Source organism: Lathyrus oleraceus, chromosome 1 (genome assembly GCF_024323335.1).
Source record: "Lathyrus oleraceus cultivar Zhongwan6 chromosome 1, CAAS_Psat_ZW6_1.0, whole genome shotgun sequence".
NCBI lineage: Eukaryota > Viridiplantae > Streptophyta > Magnoliopsida > Fabales > Fabaceae > Lathyrus > Lathyrus oleraceus.
In genome coordinates, this window is record NC_066579.1 from 356,801,533 (window position 1) to 356,820,972 (window position 19,440).

The following is a 19,440-nucleotide window of genomic DNA, read 5'->3' on the forward strand; positions in this document are numbered from 1 at the left end:
TTATTCTCTTTTTAAGGGTTTTTTAGTGATCACCGATTTCATGCAAAAAAGCAAAAAGTGAAAATAATTTGGAAAAACAAACATTTAACATGTAATTTTTGAATGAATATCATTGTATTTATGTGCCAACAATGTCATCACTTCTCCTTTTGGCATGGGAGAAGGGTTTTTAAACAAAAATGAACATTACGTGGACTTATAGGTAAGTGTTGGAACATCAACAGCGACCCAATTATTGCAGACTCCTCCAGGGATGACAAAGTTGCCAGAATCTTCCTCTGCATCATCTTCCACTATAGCAACAGCTTCTTGGTCTTCGATCGTGTGGATGAAACCACCACTCTGAAACAAACCTTGCTTGTTGAAAGTGCCTGAAGAATACCCTATTCCAGCCCGGGATTTATTTTCTTCCAGCTTAATCATTTGTCCTAAACCACTAGTTGCGCCATGCTTAATGGCCAACTTCGCATCATTGTAGGACGCAGATGAAGAAGTTCCTTTCTTAGAAGGCTCAGCAATAGACAAGGCTTGGAACGGCGTCCCAACCTCATCCTCGGAATCAATATAAGAAAAGGAAGACAAATGGCTTACCAAGAGAGCCTTCTCTCCCCCTACCACCACCAACTTCTTGTTCTTGACGAACTTCAACTTTTGGTGTAGGGTGGATGTCACGGCGCCTGCCTCGTGAATCCATGGTCTGCCAAGCAAACAGCTATATGATGGGTGGATATCCATGACCTGGAAAGTGATCTAGAAATCTCTAGGTCCTATCTTGATTGGGAGCTCAACCTCACCAATCACAGTCTTTCTGGATCCATCAAAAGCCTTGACTACCACTCCACTCTGCCTCATGGGAGGCCCCTGGTAAGAAAGTTTCTCCATAGTGGATTTGGGCAACACATTCAGCGATGATCATGTGTCTACTAGCACATTAGACAGGGCATCATCCTTGCAGTTCATAGAGATGTGTAGTGCCAAATTGTGGTTTTTTCCCTCCTCGGGAAGATCAGCATCACAAAAGCTCAAGTTATTACAAGCAGTTATGTTTGCAACAATGCTATCAAACTGTTCTATTGTGACATCGTGATCCACGTATGCCACGTCCAACACCCTCTTCAAAGCTTCGCAGTGTGGCTCGGAGTTCATCATCAAAGACAACAAAGATATCTTTAGTGGAGTTTGAAGCAATTGATCTACAACATTATATTCGCTCCTCTTGATGAGCCTCAGCATCTCATCACAGTCCTCTTTCAACATGCCATTCTGGCCAACAGGGACAGGAGCTCTAACAGCAACGGCAGGCTTGTCAACAACAAGTTCCGGATTCGGAGAAATAGAAGAAGTCCCCACAGGACGGGAAGCATTATCAGCAGCATCAGTTCTTCTGGTGTCAACCTGGGGTTTCGGCGGCGCCAAAAAAACACGACCACTACGGATCAATCCACTGACATCAGAAATACTAATAACAGAAGTGGAGGGCAGAGGCACCTCCTTTCCATCTTCTAATGCAACTGCATTATATCGATAGGGAACAGCCTTGTCTGAAGAGTATGGAACAGGGCCAGCTGGCTTGATGATAAGAGAGGGAGAAGCCTTTTGCTTGTTGACGTCATATATGACAACAACAGGCTCAGGTATTCTGAAGACAGGGGATATAACATTAACTTCATCCTCATCACGATTCTGAAGTATCTCGATCACACCCTGATCCAGCATTTCTTGGATGTCTTTCCTGACTTGACGACATCCGCTCTCATTGACAGTGCATACACGGCAGCTGTCATGGTCATGCTCATAGTGATTGTATCCACATAACAGTCTATGCATCTCGACCAAAGATTGTCTGATATGGCTGACATATCTGACCTTGTACTTTCCAGGAAAAACAAAATACCGCTTCTAACAAGGTCTTGAACCTTGGTCTTGAGAGGGTAACAGTTCTCCACATCATGTCTGGGAGCACCGGAATGATAAACACAGTGATGTTCGGGCTTATACCACCATTGAGGGTTGGTTGGTATAGCAGGTGGGTCACGTGGAGTAATCAGCTTCCTTCCAATCAGTGAAGGATATAGCTCTGCATAAGTCATTGGAATAGGATCAAAAGTGACCCTCTTCCTATCATAGCTAGTGTGGGTTTGATTGTTGTTTTGAGGTTGGTAGGCCTGCTGTTGTGAACGATGTAGTTGCTGTTGATATTGTTGATGTTGTTATTGCTGGTTCTGATGCTGATAATGTTTATTCTCCCTGAAGGCAGGTGTTATATGAGCCACCTGGTGCTGGTTACTGGCGGGACGCACATTCTTCCTCTTCACATAGGGTCTTCTTTGTTTGACATGGGAGGACACGGCATGTGCCTCTCCATCTTTCTTCTTGGCAAACGCCCCATAACGTTTGGCAGAAGAGCCTTTTTCTCTGGTCAGGCGTCCTTCCCTGACTCCTTCCTCTAGTCGCATCCCCATGTTCACCATCTCGGTGAAGTCAAAGGGAGCACTAGCTATCATCCGCTCGTAGTAGAAAGAGCTTAAAGTCTTGAGAAAGATCTTCGTCATCTCTTTCTCTTCGAGCGGGGACACAATCTGTGCAGCCAATTCACGCCACCTTTGGGCGTACTCCTTGAATGTTTCTTTCTCCTTCTGGGACATAGCCCTCAGTTGGTCCCTATCAGGAGCCATATCAATGTTGTACTTATACTGCTTGACAAAAGCTTCGCCAAGGTCGTTGAAGGAGCGAATATTCACACTATCCAAGCCCATATACCATCTCAATGCGGCACCGGACAGGTTGTCGTGGAAGTAGTGGATCAGGAGTTGATCGTTGTCAGTATGAGTCGACATCTTGCGTGCGTACATCACAAGATGGATGAGCGGGCAAGTGTTTCCTTTGTAATTTTCAAAATCAGGCACTTTAAATTTGATAGGAATATTTACATTTGGCACGAGGCACAGCTCAGCAGCAGATTTGCCGAGGAGGTCTTTCCCTCTTAGAGTTTTAAGTTCCTTGCGCAGCTCAAGGAATTGATCATTCATAGCATCCATTTTCTCGTAGACATCTGGGCCCATCAGACGGCTCAAAATGATAAATGGTGTCATCAATTATCGGCAAAGTATGCACAACTAGACGTGGCACAGCAAGGACCGGGCTAGATGCCGGCAGAGAAGCAAATGTAGGGGCAAGACCCTCTCGAACAAAATTACCGGGCATCCCCCAGGGAAACCCGACTGGCATAGCTGTTAGGGACCAATTAGTACTACTTTTTATATCATTTTATTGGTCCCTTTTACCAAGTTTTGATGTAATTACACACTTTTATTCTCACTATTTTGTATAAATGTAATTAGGTTTAATTTATGTTGTTTTGAATAGTTATTTCACATATTTGTTAGTTTTGTAGAATTTTTGGATAAGAGAGCTTTGGAATGCATAATCATAATTTGGAAGAAGTGTTGAATGCAATTTGGAGGCCTAAAATTGAAGAATACCACTTGGAAGACTATTTGGGTGAAGCTTGCAAGGCAAGGAAGCTGAAGTAGCTTCAGTTCGCGCCGTGAACTCCCATCGCACCGCGAAGCTTGCGAATCCAGCAAGCTATTTTGGCCAAGTGTGCTGTTTTCAAGGCCAGCTGTGTTTTTCCATTTTGGTGTCTGTCTTAGGGGGGTTTTTCAGCTTTAGATGAAAAGGATCATTTTAGGAAATGTCAACCCTTTTAGTAAATCAGAATGGAAATTATTCATTCATTCATAGATTCATACACACATTGATTGATAGTTTTGATATTTTTTGTAAGAGAGAAAAATAGAGTTTTATTCTCCATTGCCTTTTGGTTTCAAAAATGATGATGAGGAGCTAAACCCCATTTTGTCAAGATTGGAGGTAGTAGCTATTCCTATTTGTTTATGTATTTCATTTGACTCTTATGTATGATAAAAGATTGTTGATGTATTGAATGATATTTTTGCCCTAAGTTGAATATTAGATTTGAGTAGTTGTTGAAAGAGATTATTTAAGTCTTGACAGAAAATATGTTTTCAAGTAGTTAATAAGTTGTAGAGATAGATTTATTCACTACTCTTCTTTTGTATCAACCATTAAAGATTGCTATATTGATAGTTAGGTGGAGAGATCGTCTAAGGATAATATAGTGATTATCACAATATCATTTAGACATAAATGATATTGAGAGGATACTTGAACATCATCAATAATCTTGAATCTATATAGTTGTCATAAGGAATCATTAGCAATTGGAATAGTGAACTCCAATCTTGCCAAGCCTTTTAGATTTGATTAAAACCATTTTATTGTTTTAGTGACATTTTACTCAAAAGATAACTTATCAAACAAAACAACTTGGTTACTTTTTAAACTTATAACAATTTGGATTATAGAACTGCAGTAATAACAACCAATCTCTGTGGATACGATATAAAAATATTTGTCAAAGATATACTTTTCAACAATAGCAGACGGAGCAAAATGAGCACTGGCAGCAGGCACGGTAAAGGAAGCAACCTCTGAAATGACCTTCCTCTAGGGAGGAGTTAAAGGCGTTGGAGAAGACTGGCTTTAGGCGGCCAAGAATGACTCCATTAGAGAAGTCAATCTTGCCACTTCCTCTTTGAGTTCTCTGTTTTCTTGCTCGAGGTGATCCATTAGCTTTGAAGAGTTGGCTCTGGTATAGTACCGGTGCGTCAGCTTGTCTTCAAAATAAATGAAGAACACAGAGTTAGACCACTAATCAAGAAGCCCTGAACAAAAGCTGCTTATGCACATGATGCATGCAATGCTTGTGCATATGATTTTATTTTTAATTAGAGGAACTTTAGAGTTCTATTTGCAAATATCTGGAAAATATTAATCATCTTAGACATATATGGAATAATCATATCAATAATATCTGGAAAAAGTTTACACCAAAGAAGTACAGTCTTGGTAACCAAATACAATACAAGAGAGAAGGAAAATGAACATCCTATGGAACCCTATAAACAATCGTCCAAAGCTCTCGAGACCGGAAGATAAGCTGCACGAAGCCTCTTCACCTTTATCTCATAGGCTGCCTCCATATCCGCCTTCTCCTTGGCGAGTTGATCATACTTCCTCTTCCAAAACCTGGATGATTGAGGAAGAAGAGAAGTAACCACATCATCAGGCTCGTCGATAACTTGATGCTCCAGAAATTCTATCAAAGCATCCTTATCTCTGAGTTGCTGAAGTAGCTCCTCTCACTCACAGACCCAAGCACGCGAACGGTCTTCATCTCTCAACTCCTCTACTCCTTGGTTAGGGAGGGTTGAAGGCCGAACCATAACCATAGGTGTAGGTCTCGGGTAGTCATAGGGCATGTGGTACTCAGAAGCTCTCCTCCTTACCCACGAGGTGTAGGGTTCCAACGCAATACAATTCTTTGGACCAAGCTCCTTCCCTTCCTATGAATCTTGCGCCAGGCGCGGACCATCCTGCCCTTCAAGTTTTGGGGATCTTTCTCCCTTCAAGTTTTTGGGGATCTTTACGCAGGATCTTCCTTTTCCGCTAACACTCAAACCAATCCAAAGGAGCATTGTAAAGCAATTGTCACGAGGAGCGGTAAAGAGTTGACAAGTGGAAAAGGTGAGGAAATTACAGTAGAGAATGATATGGATGGGGTGCTGGAAAAAGAGGATATGATTGGTGGAAGGGAGAAAGTGGCTGGAACTCTTCAGTTCGCGCCGCGATCCCCCTTCGCGCCACGAAAAGAGCAGGAATTGCCAACAGAGCAGCAGACTGAATTGGAGGTGAAAAAGGATGTCGAACCAAGAAAGAAGAAGAAAGGAGAGAAAGGTGTGAGCGTCATTCCAACCCAACATCTACCTTATCTGCATGCTCCACCGAAGAAGGACAATGCTAGACATTATGCACAGTTCATGGACATATTCAAACAACTTCAAATCAATATTCCATTTGCCGATGCATTAGAGAAAATGCCACGGTACGCAAAGTTCATGAAGGATATTCTTACAAAGAAAATGAGACATGTGGAAGACGAAACCATCTTGCTTGATGCACGTTGTAGTGCCATCATTCAAAAGACTCTCCCAAGGAAGGAATCTGATCCGGGTCGAGTCGTTTTACCGGTAACCATTGGAAGCACCTACATTGGTAATGGTTTGATTGACTTGGGATCTAGCATCAATTTAATCCCCCTATCCATTGTTAAAAGATTGGGAATGTTGAGATCAAATCTACAAGGATGACTTTACAACTAGCCGACAAATCTACCACTTCACCATATGGAATTGCTCAAGACATGTTAGTGAAAGTGGACAAGTTCTTGTTTCCGGTAGATTTCGTGATAGTAGAGATGGATGAAGATCGTGATGTTCCTCTAATTCTTGGAAGGCCATTCATGAAAATAGCCCGGATGATGATTGACATTGATGATGGACTAATGAAGGTGAGAGTGCAAGATGAAGAGGTGACCTTTAATCTTTTTGAAGCCATGAAGCATCCAAATGATAAGCATGATTCTTTCCGAATCGATGCAATAGAAGAGGAAGTAGTGGAGTTCACAAATCAAGTTCATATTTCTAATCCTCTAGAAAGATCTCTTATCGGAGCCTACAATGTGTTGACCGAGAATGAAGAAAAAGAGATTGAAGCAATGTTGCATGAATTAGAGTCTTGTGGGGAGCTTGCTTATCATGAAGAAACAAATGAAGACTTGGATGTGACGAAGAAAATGGAAGAACCAAAACTAGAGTTGAAAATGCTACCTTCACACTTGAAGTATGTGTTCCTTGGTGACGAGTGTACTAAACCGGTGATCATTAGCAACACCTTGTCCACAAAAGAGGAATACAAATTGATACGAGTGCTGAAAAAGAATGAAGGTGCAATAGGGTGGGTGTTATCCGACTTGAAGGGTATTAGTCCGGCCTATTGTATGCATAAGATCATGATGGAAGAGAATTTCAAACCCGTTGCACAACCTCAAAGGCGTCTAAATCCATCGATGAAAGAAGTAGTTCGGAAAGAAGTTGTCATACTCTTGGAAGCCGGAATGATTTACCTATCTCCGATAGTGAATGGGTGAGTCCGGTACAAGTAGTTCCCAAGAAAGGTGGCATGACGGTTATCAAAAATGATAAAAATGAGTTGATTCCGACAAGAACGGTAACCGGGTGGAGGATGTGTATTGACTATAGAAGGCTAAACCAAGCTACAAGGAAAGATCACTTCCCACTACCTTTCATGGACCAAATGTTGGAAAGGTTAGCCGGAAAAAATCTCTATTGTTTCCTGGACGGGTATTCGGGGTACAACCAAATTTCGGTCAATCTGGCGGATCATGAGAAGACAGCTTTTACATGTCCTTTTGGCATCTTTGCTTACCGAAGAATGCCTTTTGGGTTATGTAATGCACCGGCAACATTTCAACGGTGTATGCAAGCGATATTTTCGGACTTAATAGAAGAATGCATTGAGGTGTTCATGGATGATTTCTCCGTTTATGGATCATCTTTTGATCTGTGCTTAAAACATCTTGATGTGGTTTTGGGAAGATGCGTGGAGACCAACTTAGTGCTCAATTGGGAAAAATGCAACTTTATGGTCACCGAAGGTGTTGTACTCGGTCACAAGATCTCCTCCGAAGGATTAGAAGTTGACAAAGCTAAGGTGGAAGTCATTGAGAAATTACCACCTCCAACAAATATAAAAGGAATAAGGAGCTTTCTCGGACATGCCGGTTTCTACCGAAGATTCATCAAAGATTTTTCAAAGATAGCAAAGCCATTGAGTAACTTGCTCAACAAAGGTACACACTTTCTTTTCAATGAGTCATGTCTTAAAGCTTTCCTTGATTTAAAAGAAAAGTAAGTCACCGCACCCATAATCATGGCACCAAATTGGAAACTTGATTTTGAACTTATGTGTGACGCAAGCGATTATGCGGTTGGTGCGGTGTTGGGTCAAAGAAGAGATAAAGTTTTTCATGCTATCCACTATGCTAGTAAAGTGTTAAATGAGGCACAAGTCAATTATGCGACAACTGAAAAAGAGTTACTAGCTATAGTGTACGCATTGGAAAAGTTTTGAGCTTACTTGATTGGATCAAAAGTTGTAGTCTACACTGACCACTCGACGATCAAATATTTGCTAACCAAACCGGATTCCAAACAAAGACTAATTCGCTGGATTCTCTTACTGCAAGAGTTTGATTTGGAAATCCGGGATAAAAAAGGTTCCGAAAACTTGGTGGCGGATCATTTGTCTGGTTTGGTCAATGTGGACATTACAAACAAAGAAGAGGAAGTAAGAGAAGAATTTCCGGATGAAAAACTGTATGCGATTCAAGTGAGGCCTTGGTTTGCCGATTTCGCTAATTACAAGGCAACCGGTTTAACACCGGAAGACCTCACTAGTAATCAAAGACGGAAATTCTTGGCGGATGAAAAATATTATGTGTGGGATGATCCATATTTGTTTAAAGTGGGTGTAGACAATATTTTGAGAAGGTGTGTAACAATTGAGGAGTCAAGAGACATCCTTTGGCATTGTCACAACTCTCTGTATGGAGGTCACTATAGCGGTTTGAGAACAGCCACTAAAGTGCTCCAATCGGGCTTTTATTGGCCATCTTTATTTAAAGATGCATATGAACACGCGAAGAGTTGTGATACATGCCAACGGAGTGGAGGAATAGGCAAACGGGATGAAATGCCTCTAACCAACATGCTAGAAGTAGAAGTTTTTTATTGTTGGGGTATTGATTTCGTTGGCCCGTTCCCTTCTTCTTTCTCAAATGAGTATATACTAGTGGCCGTTGACTATGTTTCGAAGTGAGTGGAAGCAATTGCTTCACCTAAGGCCGATGCCAAAACAGTGATAAAATTTTTAAAGAAAAACATATTTTCACGTTTTGGTGTGCCTAGGGTGTTGATAAGTGTTGGAGGATCATACTTTTGCAATACACCTCTAGAAAAAGTTTTGCAACATTATGGTGTAAAGCACAAGGTGACCACTCCCTACCACCACAAGCGAATGGTCAAACAGAGGTTTCTAACCGGGAAGTCAAGCGGATCCTTGAGAAAACAGTCTCGAATTCAAGAAAAGATTGGTCTTTAAAATTGGATGAAGCTTTGTGGGCGTATCGTACCGCCTACAAAGCACCCATTGGACTAACTCCGTTTCAAATGGTGTATGGGAAGACTTGCCATCTTCCAGTGGAAATGGAGCATAGGGCATTATGGACTCTCAAATTCTTGAACTTCAACTCCACTTTAGCTGGAAAAAGAAGAAAAGGACAACTCCATGAATTGGAGGAATCAAGGAACAACGCTTACCATTTGAATAAACTTTACAAGGAAAAGGTAAAGGCATACCATGATGGAAAGGTTCGTCATAAAGAGTTTCATGTTGGACAAATGGTATTGCTTTTCAACTCAAGGTTGAATTTACTCCCTGGTAAGCTGAAGTCAAAGTGGTCAGGACCGTTTGTTGTGAAAGAAGTGCGCAACTATGGAGCCATTGTGGTCGAGGATCCCAAGTCACAGGAGAGTTGGACTGTAAATGGTCAAAGACTCAAAGTCTACCATAGTGCCGAAGTGAATCGGGATGTTTGTGTCATATCTCTAGCCGGATCAAGCTAATCATTGAACCGTCAAGCTCACAATAACGTTAAACAAAGCGCTTGTTGGGAGGCAACCCAACGTTGTAAGTCTGCATTTTATATTTTTTCTCAATTCTGCTGTTTTGATATTCGGTTGTGTTAATTTTTGTGAACTTGAGTTCTGTCCACTGCAAATTAATTTTTTCATAAATTCCTTCAGTTCGCCCCGCGAACTGAATGGACAGATTTAGTTCGCGCCGCGAACACGGTTTGCCCCGCGAACGGTGCGTGGCAGAACCACTTAAGTTATGTTAGCTTATTTTTCTGTTTACTCTTTTATTTTCAAAACAGAAACCCTTTTTCACTCCCACTTCCAAAAACGTCCAAAACTAAAAAATTTCCCTCTCCATCTCCCAATTCCTAATTGTTAACAAAGAATCAAGTGCACTTCAACAAGGTATGTTTATTCTTTTCATTTTCTCTTCCCATTCCTTTTCGGTTTCTCACTTAGGTAAGAGTAGGGTTTTGCTAAGATTGGAATGTGTTATGTGAAACAACCTTGCATGTCTAAAGTGGATTCAGATTAGGATTAGGATAGGGATTGTGATTATGACTGTTGGAAGTAAAAACCTTAAAACCTTTGGAACCCTAGAAGGCTCCTGGAGATTTCCTGGTTCGCAGGGTTCGCGCCGCGAACGGGCCTTTGCGCCGCGAACTGGGAAATTCCAGTGTCATGTTTTATGCTGTTGATTGCTAACTCCCTTCATGTTTTGTTATGTGGTTGTTCTGATGTTTATTGCAGATGTCTAAGAGAACAAAAACCACGGCTTCCGTTCATCCTCATTCATTGAGATGGTTCACAAGTGACGAACATGAAGAACAATTTGAAAACTTAATCAAGAGAACCATCCAACCGGAAAGGTTCATTCGTTTATCACCGGGTGGGACTTATCGGAATTTGGTATCAAATTTTGAGAGAAGAAGGTGGACCAAACTTTGTGAACCAGAGGCGGCAATCAATTATGATATTATACGAGAGTTCTATGCAAACGTTATGCATCTTGAAGAGGAAGTAGCTTTCAACTACCAAACAAGAGTAAGAGGCAGGATTATTTCTTTTGGCAGAGATGCAATCAACTCATATCTTGGTAATCCTCTAACCTTGGGAGAGAATGAGCGGTGCGAGTATCGTACCCAGGAATTGGCCAACGTTTGGGATCTTCCAGCGGTGAGTGCTACCTTGTGCCTTAAAGGAAAGACATTTGACCTAAATGATCAAGGACTTCCAAAATCATGGAAAAGAGAAAATCTAAATCTGGAAGCAAGGGCGTTTCTGGTACTGCTGTTGAACAATATCCGGCCAAGGAGCCACAGCACCACGATCCCTTTGGATGTAGGGTGTTTGTTGTATTACATCATGATCGGCAAATCAGTGGATGTAGCATCAATCATAGCAGGGGAAATGCGTATGATGGCTATAAGCGGAACAAAATTTGGTGGTAAAGCAGGTGTGCTTGCATACCCGGGGCTGCTCATGGGACTTTGCCGACGGGCGAATGTTGCCATTCCGGATGAAGTACATTTCTCTATCACTAGTGTGATTAATGATGCTTATCTGAATAGGTTCTGCCAAAGCCAAATGGATAGAGTCGAAAGAGCTGCGACTTCGTCCTCTAGACCCCGAGCCCGCACTACTCCAGTCTTCGATCAGATGGCGTTTGCCAATTATTGCTGTGAGAGCTTTGAGGCCTCTAGGAGGTCTCAATCATTTATCTTTGATGATATGCAACAACAATTTCAGAACACGTTCCTTGCACCCGAAGCCCGCACATTTCCTTCTCAGGCGGAATATGTTGCTTATGCTAATTGGCCTGAGGGCAGGCCAGCTTTTATGAGGGGTGCAGGAGGTGGTGCAAACCATAATGAGGAGATGGAGGACGTCCTTGAATCTGTTGGTGGTGGCCAAGAGGAGGAAGATTGAGGAGTTGGTGAATTTGAGGAGTTTTGATTTATTTTGAGTTTTCTTTGTATTATTTTGCTTTTGTAAAATTTTGATTGTACTTTTGGGTGGCTCTAGTTCACTAAAACTTTGGTTTGTTAGTTGTTTTGATAATTGCATGAATACTCTTTGAGATTTAAGTGTGTTACAATCAATTTGGTTTACCAACATTTTTTTGTTTAATTGTTCTTACTCTTAAGTCAAGCTTAAAGCAACCAAGAAATGTTCGCAAAGAAAGAAGCATAGGACACTTCGAGTGGTGATGATAAGAATTAGTGTCGGCATTTCAAGGTACACTTTATCGCTTTCTAGACTTAACATGAGTAGTTTGATGGTGTGTGCAAATTCCATATCATAAATTCATTGAAATATATGTCATTTTTGAATCAAAATAGGACTTAACCAATTGTGAGGAAGCTTTCCATTGTACACTAAAATGCGGGAAACTGAGCATTATTTCAACTCATTCTTATCATGCTAAATCATGCATCAATCTATTTTTGTGTGAAAATTTTGAAAATGATAGAGGCATTGTTTGTTATGAGAAAAACCACTTGACCAAAAAAAAAGTTTGAATCAACTAACATTGTGAGGAGTGATCCTTAGTTAACCCCCTTTGAGCTTATTTTATGATTCATTTGATTGATAAGTGTAAAATCAATTAAAAATTTTGTAAATAAATGAATCCTAATTTCTTTCGTGTCAATTGAACCCTCAAACCGAGTTGTTTGAAAAATTTTGCCTTATGCTTATGTCTTAGTAGGGAGCATTATTGAATAGATTTGGTTTTGGAATCTAAAGTTGGGGAGAGTAAAGAAAAAAAAATAGTTGATTAGAAACTTGGAGAAGTGAGATTTTATAAAAGGGTGAAAGTATGAAAAGAAACAAGAAAAAGAAATCACCCTTGAAACCATAGAGCAAAGAAAAAGAAAAGAAAAAGAAAAAAAATAAAGAAAAGGCTCATGGTTGTGTGGATGTGAAAAGAAAAAGAAAAGAAAAAAGACGGGTATCAAAGAAATGGAAATTGTGTAGAGTTGAATGTTTGGGAATGCTCCCTTAAGATAGGCATTTTTGTTAAATTCTCTTAATCATATCCTTTCTTGTAACCCAAGCCACATTACAACCCTTGAAAGACCTCTTGATTCTAATTTTTCACATGATTTGGTATTTGCTTTGATGACCGTATGATTTGAGTTGTTGTTGATTTAATTGCTTGGATGAGTGAAAGTAACCCTTCATGTTATTCATCATTATTATGATGTGTGTGTAAGTTTGATTCAATTTTGACATACATGGCTTTGAATTTCTTGGAATGATTTTTGGACTCAACCATTTCTCTTATTCATGTTTTATATAGAATTGAGATAGGTGGATTGAGAAAGTGCCAAACACTTTTGAACCATTTGAATGTCCTGGGTAAATCCTTGTTTCAATCTTTTGTGTCATTACTTTGGTTGTGGTGGTGGAAAGTTTTGTTTAGGGACAAACAAAATGCTAAGTTGGGGAGAGTTGTTAGGGACCAATTAGTACTACTTTTTATATCATTTTATTGGTCCCTTTTACCAAGTTTTGATGTAATTACACACTTTTATTCTCACTATTTTGTATAAATGCAATTAGGTTTAATTTATGTTGTTTTGAATAGTTATTTCACATATTTGTTAGTTTTGTAGAATTTTTGGATAAGAGAGCTTTGGAATGCATAATCATAATTTGGAAGAAGTGTTGAATGCAATTTGGAGGCCTAAAATTGAAGAATACCACTTGGAAGACTATTTGGGTGAAGCTTGCAAGGCAAGGAAGCTGAAGTAGCTTCAGTTCGCGCCACGAACTCCCTTCGCGCCGCGAAGCTTGCGAATCCAGCAAGATGTTTTGGCCAAGTGTGCTGTTTTCAAGGCCAGCTGTGTTTTGCCATTTTGGTGTCTGTCTTAGGGGGGCTTTTCAGCTTTAGATGAAAAGGATCATTTTAGGAAATGTCAACCCTTTTAGTAAATCAGAATGGAAATTATTCATTCATTCATAGATTCATACACGCATTGATTGATAGTTTTGATATTTTTTGTAAGAGAGAAAAAATGAGTTTTATTCTCCATTGCCTTTTGGTTTCCAAAATGATGAGGAGGAGCTAAACCCCATTTTGTCAAGATTGAAGGTAGTAGCTATTCCTATTTGTTTATGTATTTCATTTTACTCTTATGTATGATAAAAGATTGTTGATGTTTTGAATGATATTTTTTCCCTAAGTTGAATATTAGATTTGAGTAGTTGTTGAAAGAGATTATTTAAGTCTTGACAGAAAATATGTTTTCAAGTAATGAATAAGTTGTAGAGATAGATTTATTCACTACTCTTCTTTTGTATCAACCATTAAAGATTGCTATATTGATAGTTAGGTGGAGAGATTGTCTAAGGATCAATATAGTGATTATCACAATATCATTTAGACATAAATGATATTGAGAGGATACTTGAACATCATCAATAATCTTGAATCTATATAGTTGTCATAAGGAATCATAAGCAATTGGAATAGTGAACTCCAATCTTGCCAAGCCTTTTACATTTGATTAAAACCATTTTATTCTTTTAGTGACATTTTACTCAAAAGATAACTTATCAAACAAAATAACTTGGTTACTTTTTAAACTTATAACAATTTAGATTATAGAACGGCGGTAATAACAACCAATCTCTGTGGATACGATATAAAAATATTTTCCGAAGATATACTTTTCAACAATAGCAGACGGAGCAAAATGAGCACTGGCAGCAGGCACGGTAGAGGAAGCAACCTCTGAAATGACCGTCCTCTAGGGAGGAGTTAAAGGCGTTGGAGAAGACTGGCTTTAGGCGGCCAAGAATGACTCCATTAGAGCATTCAATCTTGCCAATTCCTCTTTGAGTTCTCTATTTTCTTGCTCGAGGTGATCCATTAGCTTTGAAGAGTTGGCTCTGGTGTAGTATCGGTGCGTCGGCTTGTCTTCAAAATAAATGAAGAACACAGAGTTAGACCACTGATCAAGAAGCCCTGGAAAAAACCTGCTTATGCACATGATGCATGCAATGTTTGTGCATATGATTTTATTTTTAATTAGAGGAACTTTAGAGTTCTATTTGCAAATATCTGGAAAATATTAATCATCTTAGACATATATGGAATAATCATATCAATAATAATTGGAAAAAATTTACACCAAAGAAGTACAGTCTTGGTAACCAAATACAATAAAAGAGAGAAGGAAAATTAACATCCTATGGAACCCTAGAAACAATCGTCCAAAGCTCTCGAGACCGGAAGATAAGCTGCAGGAAACCTCTTCACCTCTATCTCATAGGCTGCCTCCATATCTGCCTTATCCTTGGCGAGTCGATCATACTTCCTCTTCCAAAACCTGGATGACTGAGGAAGAAGAGAAGTAACCACATCATTAGGCTCGTCGATAACTTGATGCTCCAGAAATTCTATCAAAGCATCCTTATCTCTGAGTTGCTGAAGTAGCTCCTCTCGCTCACGGACCCAAGCACGCGAACGGTCTTCATCTCTCAACTCCTCTACTCCTTGGGTTAGGGAGGGTTGAAGGCCGAACCATAACCATAGGTGTAGGTCTCGGGTTGTCATAGGGCATGCGGTACTCAGAAGCTCTCCTCCTTACCTACGAGGTGTAGGGTTCCAACGCAATACAATTCTTTGGACCAAGCTCCTTCCCTTCCTATGAATCTTGCGCCAGGCGCGGACCATCCTGCCTTTCAAGTTTTGGGTATCTTTACCCTATTGAAAGAACAAACCTTCTAGCAAAATGTTATTAGGTTTATCCTTTAAGGGTAACCCAAGCTGACGACGTGCCAAAATAGGGTTGTAGTTAATCCCACCACATGTACCAAGAAGAGGCACATTGGAGAATTCACCACAAAAGTCAATAATCTGCACACCATCATATACATGGTTATACCAAAAGATATCATCATTAGTGAGAGACATAAGTCTCGTGCACCGCCGTAGACATCCTTTGTTCTCCTTGAAGGCGAGCGTCTGTGGCAAGTGAGAGATAAACCACTTGTACAACAGAGGCAAACAGCACACAATAGTACCACCACCCTTTGCATTCCTCATATGCAAAGAGAAATAAGTTTCACCAAACAGAGTAGGAACAGGATTAAGAGTAGAGAAAATCCTAATGGCGTTCACCTCCACAAAATTTTCGATGTTGGGGAATAACACTAACCCATAAATGAGAAGTACAAATATGGCCTCAAAGGCGTCCTCACTTGTCATACCCCGATTTTGGTCCTGAATTTTTTCCATTTTTTCATTTTTTATTTTGGCACTTGGCCTAAAGTTCATTTGCATACATTCGTGACCAAAGGCAACCATCAACCTCCAAATCCTTAATCATGTAACCCTAATCATTTCATCATTTTCGAGTTAATTCTAGGAGTAGTGAAGTAAGTTCAATTTGATTTTGATCCAAAAATTGACTTTAGAGATTCAAATTGATTTTGAGGATTAGATTAATTTTGGAAATTATTTCAATACTTTTTGTTGATTTAATTTTAGAAGTTTCGATTAGTTAGCCATGGTTGTATTATTTGTTGGTATGCCATTTAACCACTTTTTTTATCATAAAAAATTCTGCATGAGTTTACAAATTTCAGCCCATATCCAAATTCCTTAAACCCACAATTAAATCCATTTTTTTCCAATCCAATAACCCAACTCTATTTTTAAATCCATTTTTTTCAAACTATATCCAAAATCCATATCCATTTTCATTATCCATTTGGAACCAATTTAAACCATTTCATATCCAAAATCCATTCAATCATAACAATCAACCAACTAACCCAAAGTTCAATACCAATATCCAATTACCCATTTCAAAGCAAATTTACATATCCATATCCATAAGTTACATGAGATAAAATTGGAATAAAAAAGGTACAATCACAGGCCAAGTACCAAAACCAAACGTTCCCTTTCTTCTTCTTCTCCTTCAAGCACCAAACGATCCAAGGTATCTGAGGATGTTTCACCCACCATCAATCCCTCACCGCTGGTCAACGAATCTAGTGAACAGAAGATGCGGTTATCTGATCTACAAGAAACGGCGTCGTTGAAGGCTGTTGATGGTGACACTGAGAACCACAAGGTGTCTTCTCCTCAGTGTCTAGAATCAGAATCAGGTGGGATTACCTTGAAATCCAAGGTGTTGCCGCCGTTAGCTCGGTCGAAGAAAAGTTGCACAAAATCGAGTCCTAAGACTGCTTGGGGGAGGCTCATTTCTCAATCTTCTGAGAATCCTCACTTGCCCATATGCGAACCTGTCTACATTGTTGGTCAATGTCGTCAATGTAATTTATGGCTTAAAGATCCCAATGATAGTAATGTTTTGTGCAAATTGAGCCACATAGAGCATGGAGGTTTTGCATTGCTGGAAGTCATAGGGAGTAAAGGTGAAGTGAAAGTTAACGGAAAGATATATGGGAAGAAATGTCGTTCTATTTTAAGTGGAGGTGATGAAGTTACCTTTGGTTTTTCTGGCAGACAGGCTTATATATTTCAGCAGCTCCATAATAATATCTCTACTGCCAATATACCGCCTCCTGTGAGCATTTTAGAAACCCAGGGTGCTCCAATAATTGGAACGCAAATTGAAGCTAAACCTGGAGATCCGTCGGCTGTTGCTGGGGCTTCAATATTGGCCTCTTTTTCTAATTTTAATGAAGATTTATCTCTCATTTCATCCCCTGCTAACACCTACAAGAACACCCAGCAGAAGACTGATGTTTCACCATTATTCTCTCCTGATTTAGATTTAAGTGGCAGGATTACTAAGATATTGAAAAAAAAAGAAATTGAAGGAACGCCTTAGAAGTGTTGATACCAGAAATATATTGGCATCACCCAATCAACAAGCTCTTAAAGATAGTTTACAGATGAGAATTCTCAATGCTGAGAATATTGATGTTTCATTTGAAGGTTTCCCATATTATCTTAGTGACACAACAAAGAATGTTTTGATTGCTTCTGCATACATTCATTTGAAGTGCGATGACTCTGGAAAATATGTTTCTGACCTTCCATCGTTGTCCCCACGGACATTGTTATCTGGTTCTACAGGCTCAGAAATATATCAGGAGACTCTGTCCATGGCACTTGCAAAGCATTTTGATGCGTGGCTACTAATTGTGGACTCTCTTTCACTTCCTGGTCGGGCACCATTGAAGGAAGTTGAAGCTCCTAAAGAAAGCTCAAGGCCTGAAAGACTTGTGTTTATTAAGAGAAGTAGTACTTAGGTTGCATTGAATTTGAGCCAGAATTCTCTGGATGGACCGTTTCCGTCTGAAATGACAACAAACCTTCATGCACTGCAAACCTGTAATGTTAGAAAATTGGTTAATAATTCACGTAACAACGAAAATTCTGAAAGCCAGGAGATACGTGGAAGAAGTGTGTTAAAGCTAAAATTGATACCACCGATACGAAAACTGGTTCAACCCGTGTTGTTTCTCAGCCTACCAACACCATCAGATGCTTCTCATTCTGGAAGACAAAAAAAGAGAACTAAAGGATCCTCTGAGAATGTTTTGTTATTCAACCTTCGACATCCGAAGAATTCCCAGTGTAAACTTAATTCCGGATTAGCAGTATCAATGTTCTCGTTCTCCCCCAAACAACTCATCAAGTTTGCCATCCACAATGCTACCATCCACCAGACCATTGAATTTGAACCAACCTGCAACAAATTCCCAATGAATTCGCACCAACAAGGCCGTGCGAAAACCGAAACCAATGCTCTAATCTTCACTGCAGTAAAAAACACAAATTAATTAGTCAAAGATGTAGAATTTCAGAAAAAAATCCCAATTTGGCATTAAGACAAAATTCAAAGAGAAAGCATGAGTTCATATTACCGTTTCTGATTTAGCATCGAATAGGGCAATCCAAAACTGAGAATCCCTAAACGGATTTTGCAGAGACCCCTTTTGAACTCCACCATACCAAATCTGAAAACCCTAACTCGTGAGAGATAAATAGGAAGAGAGAAGGAATCAGTGAGGGGACGAAAAATTGGAGAGGCGGAAGTGAAAATTTTCAAACAGGAAACCCTAATCCTAAAAAAATCAAAAGGAACTCAGTGTTGGAAGAGGCGAAGGGAGAAGGGTTCGGTCGTTACCTGAGCTACCGATTCACCACAAAGGTGAGCTTTCTTTCAAACTTTCACGCGATTGGGAGAGAGACGAGTTTGTGAGAGGGGTTTGGTGTGAAGTTGTGAGAGACGCAGTGTGAGAGAGACGGAAGCGTCTAAGTTGAGAGAGAGAGATTCTTTGAGCTTGAGAGAGAGTTTGTGAGATTGTGAGAGACGCAGTGTGAGAGAGACGGAAGTGTCTATTGCATTGTTTCCTTATTTTCTTTTTTTTTAATTTATTTTAAACAGAATAAGTCTTTTTGAAACTATTAAAAATTTTGTTTAAACTTCCTAAATTTTAGTTAATAAATGTTTACACATTTTCAATTCATATTCCATTGAAAAACCCAACAGCCAGGCGGCTAGGGTACCTTTCCTTGTTTTCTCCCACTTGGTAGTCCAACAGACTACTTCCTTTTAGTTTCTATTTTCTTTTTTTTTCTTTTTTTTTTAAAAAACTTTTATTCCAATTTGTTCTGGTTTATATACCCAAGTGTTTGTTGTAAATAATGAGTAATCATAAATGGCTTAGTGGAGAGAGGGTAGTTTTGTAGTCTTTAGTGGAGTGGGTTCGATACCTATATGTAGCATTTTATTTCTTTTAGCATTTTTTTCATGTTTATGTTTTATTATAATTCCTCCTATACTCATAGTTTCATTATTGT

General features: G+C 39.6%; 1 protein-coding gene across 1 annotated transcript; it reads left to right on the forward strand.

The window, feature by feature from the left end:
* Positions 1–15,763: 15,763 nt before the first annotated feature.
* LOC127106682 (uncharacterized) lies at positions 15,764–17,458 on the forward strand. The gene is made up of 2 exons (XM_051043998.1): positions 15,764–15,768; positions 16,525–17,458. The coding sequence occupies exons 1-2, from the start codon at positions 15,764–15,766 to the stop codon at positions 17,456–17,458; spliced, it is 939 nt and encodes a 312-aa protein (XP_050899955.1).
* Positions 17,459–19,440: the final 1,982 nt, after the last annotated feature.